This window comes from Gossypium arboreum, chromosome 9, assembly GCF_025698485.1.
Source record: "Gossypium arboreum isolate Shixiya-1 chromosome 9, ASM2569848v2, whole genome shotgun sequence".
NCBI lineage: Eukaryota > Viridiplantae > Streptophyta > Magnoliopsida > Malvales > Malvaceae > Gossypium > Gossypium arboreum.
The window spans coordinates 71508013-71514984 of NC_069078.1; the positions used below are offsets into that span (position 1 = coordinate 71508013).

General features: G+C 34.8%; 1 protein-coding gene across 1 annotated transcript; it reads left to right on the forward strand.

Annotated features, from left to right (window-relative positions):
- Window positions 1-534: 534 nt before the first annotated feature.
- Window positions 535-6972, forward strand: LOC108457241 (ERAD-associated E3 ubiquitin-protein ligase HRD1B-like). Its single transcript, XM_017756196.2, has 8 exons — window positions 535-757; window positions 1406-1948; window positions 2601-2777; window positions 4091-4240; window positions 4365-4573; window positions 5237-5387; window positions 6027-6306; window positions 6689-6972. The coding sequence occupies exons 2-8, from the start codon at window positions 1416-1418 to the stop codon at window positions 6815-6817; spliced, it is 1629 nt and encodes a 542-aa protein (XP_017611685.1). The 5' UTR covers window positions 535-757; window positions 1406-1415; the 3' UTR covers window positions 6818-6972.

The window sequence follows — 6972 nt, forward strand, 5'->3', positions numbered from 1 at the left end:
ATTTTTTAAAATCACCTCAAAATTTATGAAAAATTAACATTTCTTAACTTTATTAATGACGCATTTACTAAAATTTTAAATTTAAAAGTAATTCTTTTAATAATTTTAATAATTTTATTTTTTAAAATATATATTATAATTTTAAAATATTAAAAAATAATTAAATACATACATGTCATTCATGTGTATATAATATCAATAAAATTAAAAGATATTAATTCTTTCATTTATATTTTAGGTGATTTTCCAAAGCACAAATTTAAGAATAAAAAGATAAAAAATAAATAAAAATTAAAATAAAGTTTTATTATTATTATTATAAAATTAGAGACCTAAAAATAAATCATTATCCCCAAAAAAGGTAAAACATCCGTATGTCGATTAAACTCTAAAAGAAGTCTAAGATATTAATATTACAAACACCGGGTAATTATAATTGGTAAAATTGAATATGGAAAAAAGAGGGGCCACAGTCTACGTGGAGTAGAGTGATTGGTAAAGCTGACAACCATTGCGTCAAAGCAAATGTAATCTAATAGGGAAAAGATGGGAAAAAAAAGAAACAAATTGCAAGTGATATAAATAAATGAAATAAACATACAAACAAACAGTCTCAATTTTTCTTGAAGTCCTGATTAAATTTATTATTAATTTATAGTTTAATCTCTCCTCGTCGAGAAAAGAAGACCCACAAGGTTTCTCTTCTTTTATCATTGTCGGTTCCTTCGAAATCCCTGGCGAAGTTTATCTCAACTCGGTACTGATTTTTACTCCCTTTGTTTTTATATCACCTCTTATTAGATAGTAATTATCGATTTTGGAAGTTCCTGGTTTGATTGTTTGGTTGGGGAGGAAAAAGGAATTTCAGGGAAAATCATTTGAATTTCTTTTTCTTTTGTTTTGATTCAAAATAGGGATTTTTTTTAAAGCATGACACTATTTTTGAATGAATAAAGTTCTATTCTTTTGGATACAGAGTATATAAATTTTATGATAATTTTACTTAATTTTATTTTCTTCTTATAGCCTCACTTGATCTCACTGCTTATGCCTTATATTTTTGTTTTATTACAAATTAGATGCTTTCCTTTATCTTTGCCTCTTATTAGATAGAAATTATTGATTTCGGAAGTTCCTGGATTCGGTTCTTCGGTCGCGGAAGGAAGGAATTTTCATGGGAAATAGTTGACTTTTTCCCCTTCGTTTTGTTTTTATTGAAAAACGGATTATTCTTTGAGCATGATACTATATTTGAACTAGTAAAGTTCCATATTTTTGGTAGAGTATGTAATTTTTTTGGTAAATTTGTTCTTGGTTCTTATGCCTTAAGTTGTTTTATTACCAATTCAATGCTCTAAAGGAGTAAGGATACTCGATTAAGAAGATATTGTGGTGTGGTAATCAGGTAGAGCAAAATGATGAGGCTGCGAACATATGCTGGTCTCAGTTTAGTCACGACACTAGCAGTTATATATCATGCATTCAACAGCAGAGGCCAGTTTTATCCTGCTATGGTTTATTTATCAACCTCTAAGATCAGCTTAGTGTTGCTTCTCAACATGGGCCTTGTAGTTATGTGTATCTTATGGCAATTAACTAAACGGTTATTCCTTGGGTCTCTTCGAGAAGCTGAGGTTGAGCGGTTGAATGAGCAATCATGGAGAGAGGTCATGGAGATCCTCTTTGCAATCACTATCTTTCGGCAGGAATTCTCTGTTCCATTTCTTGCAATGGTTACTGCTCTATTGTTAATCAAGGCTTTGCATTGGTTGGCGCAGAAGAGGGTTGAGTACATTGAAACAACCCCTTCCGTTCCGAAGTTAGCGCATGTTCGGATAGTTTCATTTCTGGGTTTTCTTCTTCTGCTTGATTCTCTGTTTTTATACAGTTCTATCAAGTTTCTGATCCAAACACGACAAGCTTCAGTTTCCATCTTCTTTGCATTTGAGTAAGTTATTTAACAGCTTTTCTTCTTTTCGTGATTATCAGTTGAAGTTTGCTAAATTCATTTGCGCTTGTCATGTTTTATGGTTCATCACTCAAAACGATAATGTATTTTAACTTGTCCTGAGTATTTTAGATTATTAAAATGGATTGGCAAGGATGATCTCAGTTCTTGAAGTGATAGTTTTTACGATAATGTATTTTAACTTGTCCTGAGTATTTTAGATTATTAAAATGGATTGGCAAGGATGATCTCAGTTCTTGAAGTGATAGTTTTTCTTTTGTGATTTTAATTATGGTTTGGGATCTTTGATTTTTAGGAGCACAATTAAGGATTAAAAAATCTTGTAGCAAGGACTTGCTAGACTATAAAGAGATAAGAAAGGGCCTCCTTAAATATGTCATATATGTTGGAAATTAAACGATAAATGAAGTTGACAGTGTAAAAGTCCAACCACCGTTCAAATTATTAAAGTTCCTTGAATAAATAAAGGAAGGCTTGTTAAAAGTCCAGCTATTCTTTGTTGTACTGCAATTTACATAAAGTAGACTAGTTTGACCCTCCCCTTTATTTCTTTCAAGTGCTGTATGTGCATGTCATATTTTCTAGTTTATCTGTTTTTGCTTGGACTTATATTTTCTTTTTTGGGTTGTAGGTACATGATACTGGCAACAACAACAATGTCAACTTTTGTAAAATATGTTTTCTATGTGAGTGACATGCTTATGGAAGGGCAATGGGAGAAAAAAGCTGTATATACCTTCTACTTGGAGCTCATCCGAGACTTGCTTCACTTGTCTATGTACTTGTGCTTCTTTCTTGTGATTTTCATGTAAGTAAGCCATTTATTTTTTACTTTCTGCCTTGATCACATAGATGATTATATTATTCTTGTGCAAATATAATTTTTTGACTGTTGGACAGTGTTCTAGGCATGAGGTTCTCTAAAACTTTTTGGCTCACTTGAAGGGAAGGCTTAGTGCATGTTGAAGCAATTTTAAGCAGTGCTCTAAAATTTTCTAGTCAGTTTTTTTTAGATAGAATCTACACTTCGTTTTAGGAGTTTTTTTCGTGCTTTAGATCCCCTTCAGTTATGTGGATATCTTATAATTAGGTTTTGAACTTGAACGGTGGCATTAGGCATGTGGTTTTCTCTACATATAAAAATGCATTCGGCTGATTTGACATCAAACTAGGCTCAAATTCTGATAGTGAAATACATTTTTTGAGATTGTATTTACTGGTTCTAAACTTGCCCTGTTGGTTGGAGAAACAAAGCAATCTCTATCCCATTAAATTTTGTATGGTGTCTAGAATTGCTTTAGATGAGACATTCATCATACTAGAGGCCAAGTTCTATAGCTGCTTTGAGATGAGAGTCAGGTAGAATATAACTTGTAGGGACGTCATTGGGGCTGGGTGGGGGCAGATATTGTCAAATCCACCAGTGGTCCACTGTAGACATTCAATATGTGTGTGACATATAAACATGGAAGAATAATCTATGACTATCTCAAATACTTCAGTGATCATTGTATGATGCATCATTACATTTTTATCCTTTTAAAAGTTAAATGCATAAGGGTGAAATAGTAATTTTAAATATCAAGGCTGGGCTGGGCAAGCAAATACCACAACTGCTTCTTACCCACTTTAAAAAACTGCCTCTCCCCACCCAGCCTCCACTTAATAAAAGGAAAAAAAAACTCTCCAATTAGAGCGGATCAATTTGAAATCTATTGGATGGTTTGGGCTTTGCAATCCCTAAATTTAAGCAATTGGGTAATCTCCAATTGGTACAAATATATCCAGTTCTTTTTTCTGATTTTCCATCATGAACCTTTTGATATATGAATGGGGTAGTGCTAAAACTTGGTTTGGCTTTAATTCCACTTGGCTGTCATAACAAAGAAATCTGTTTCTGATCCTAAAACTTCTAATGTGGTTGTGGTGAGAATCAAGACTGAGCTTTAGGTATTGAGATGCCTAGCAGTTGTCAATTGCTTAATGGAAAGCTTTGTAGGGCACTGCAAGGTCTTTAAGGAAAAGAGGGATCCTGTTGTCTTTGCCAAAGTCTCCAATCTCTTAGTTATATCTTATAGATTAATTCAGGGCATGGTTTTTGATTTTAATTGGTATGTGCAGGAATTATGGTGTACCTCTGCACTTAATACGGGAGCTTTATGAGACATTTAGGAATTTTAAAATTCGTGTTGCTGATTACTTGCGGTATAGAAAGATCACCTCAAATATGAATGATAGATTCCCGGATGCAACCCCTGAAGAACTCTCTGCGTGAGTCAGATAGTATTTGTTTACGAACTTTTTTTTTTTTTTCTGTCTATAGAATCTTTCAATTGCATTGTGTTTTTTTATTCTTGATTTTTATTTCTTAACTGCTTAATGATTGGAGGAACAGAAGTGATGCAACATGTATTATATGTCGCGAAGAGATGACCTTAGCAAAGAAGTTAATTTGTGGACATCTTTTTCACGTCCACTGCCTTCGATCATGGCTGGAGAGGCAGCATACCTGTCCAACCTGCAGAGCACTTGTTGTACCACCTGAAAACGGAACAAGTTCATCTGGAGGGCAACATGGAACTTGGTCAGATGCTCCTCGACAAGGTAATCTTATTGTAACATCATCTATGATAAAATGAACTCTTTTCTTTGAGCATTTTTATTTTCTTCACAAATCTAAATTGGTGTATGCCAACTGTTTGTTCTGTTATTTGGTTTTGAGATAATATGGATCATGCATGAATAAATTGCCCGACTTTCTGAAAGTTAGTTGCTTTTTTCTAGGTATCAGGTAAAGCTAACTTTTGGGCCTTTAAAATTTTCAATCGATTATCACTAGTTCAAAATTCAGTTTTTTTAGTTGCCATTATTTATGCTTTGTTGTACTGTGCCTAAGCAAGCTAAGGTATCATCCTCCTGAAATAATGTGTGAAATGGCCATAGGTGTTACCTATACTTCAAGGCATGCACCTTAGTGTGGGGTATTACTTGAAGGCTTTTCATCCCCAAACCTGTCTGAATGTTCTTTCCTAGGTTTTTTGGTCTCAAATTTTTGTGGATAACCCGTTCCCCACCCCAGTTATTAAACTCATACACATGATTTATCCCATATAAAAGCTCGTAAGCTTGTTTGCTTGCAAAGAATTTGGAATGTTGACAGTAAGTATTACTTTGTTCGGCTGTAGTATTGCTTCTCTTACAAATTTACAGCTAATCAATCTGACTTCATAGTCTGAAAAAGGGGCTAATTGCTTAAAGTGGGAACAGGGTCCAGCACGAGTTCAGCTACACAAGGTCCTGGTGTTGAGATGGCCACTGATGATTTGACCCCTCATCAGGCGAGGCTGCAGGCTGCTGCTGCTGCAGCATCAATATATGAGAAATCCTACGTCTATCCTTCTGCAAACACATTAGTTTGGTAGGTAGTTTATGCTTGTAATTTTGCACATCAATCAATGACATTGGCAGCTTCCCCATTTTGCCACCTTTATGATCTCATCCCTTTTTTCCTTTTGATTTTTAATCACATGCTATTATTGCAATTTAAAAGAGCTGTAAGTACGAGGACCAGAGAAATGAATTAGGAATGTGCCATTTAAACATAATTTTCTTGGCTTTTGTTTGTACAGAAGCTTTCTATGTGTCTGTGACCACTATTGAAGTGGCAACACTCTTCTCTAGTTACATTCAAACTTAATTATGAAACCATAAATGTAATCATTTGAATTGAGGTAAATGTAATCATTTGAATTGAGGCTTATTACATAAACTGGGAACTGAAATGTCTACTACCAAGAGAAGGGGGGAACACTTCAAACACATGCAGTTTACAGAGCATATTGAATTTGAGTGCTAGTTTTCAAAAGCTAATAAGTAGTTCATTGGTTTAGAGGCCTCCCTAGATCTTGTATGCCCACATATGTGCTGCTTTCTAATTCTTATAATGAGGCATTTTTTTTACATGACCAGATCTAGTTCTGAGTGCAATAGCATTGATTTGCTAATCCTAACTGGTACTACCATTCACATGTTACAATTTTGTGCATGGTATATGCAGGTCTCCAGGAAACGCTGTACTTCCAGGGTCTTATGCGCCATTGGCTGACACCATGAAGGTGGAACATAGTGGGGAAAGCCCATCCATTGGACATCAACAGTTTGCCATTCCTGGTGGACTGCCAAACTTGCCCTTTCCACAATTCCCGAACTGTGTTTTTGTTCCTTTCCAGTTACCTGGTGCCAATGGAAACTCAGGAGGAGGAGGATCAGGGAGTAATCAGAATCTTTCAGATTCCCAGTTGGAGGCTCAGAAGAAGACTATTGAACAGCAGATTGAGGTATCATTTTTGTAGTGTACTAGTACTATTTTTGCTTTCTCTATGTAATTGTGTGTTAAAAATTTTGGAGAACATTCTCTTATTTCTTGCGTCCTACCAAAGGGTCTACTCACTTTGGCTTAGCTCGGGACATTAGTAGACTATGTATACGTCCATAAATTTTGGATCAAGGTGAGAGACTTGGAGTGCCATGGCTTTACATGGGAAAGCCACCTTCTAGTTGCACTAGGATTGAGAGTTTCCATTTGTTTGTCTCTTTCCCCCATATAGAGCTTCATCTTTTCTGATCAAAATATTTTAACATTTAACACTAAAATTACAAGTGAACTCAAACTGTTCCACTTTATCACTTCGGTTTTTCATCACCTATTTTACTCCATAGGTACTGCAACGTCAACTTCAGCTCTTGCAGATGCACAAGTCAAAAACTGAGGAAAGCTCAGACATTGGTCTCACAACCTCATCAGATAGTAAAGGAAAGGGCGTTGCATCTTCTTCTTCTGAAGAGTAAAGAGGGTACATAGTTCTTGCTCAACTCTAGCTTATTTGAATTCATGTAGTGATCTTAACCTAACACACAGATTATTACATACTTCAGAATTTTATTCATAACTTTTAGTGCCATGTTACCTATTTCCTTTAAAAAAAAAAAATCTTTTCAGCTTA

What these genes read in the sequence shown, in the direction of transcription:
- LOC108457241 (XM_017756196.2), top strand. Translation starts at nt 1,416, where the DNA reads ATGATGAGGCTGCGAACATATGCTGGTCTCAGTTTAGTCACGACACTA. An exon ending in TCCATCTTCTTTGCATTTGA is followed by an intron (nt 1,949 to 2,600) that starts GTAAGTTATTTA and finishes TTTGGGTTGTAG; the next exon opens with GTACATGATACTGGCAACAA. An exon ending in GTCAGATGCTCCTCGACAAG is followed by an intron (nt 4,574 to 5,236) that starts GTAATCTTATTG and finishes AAGTGGGAACAG; the next exon opens with GGTCCAGCACGAGTTCAGCT.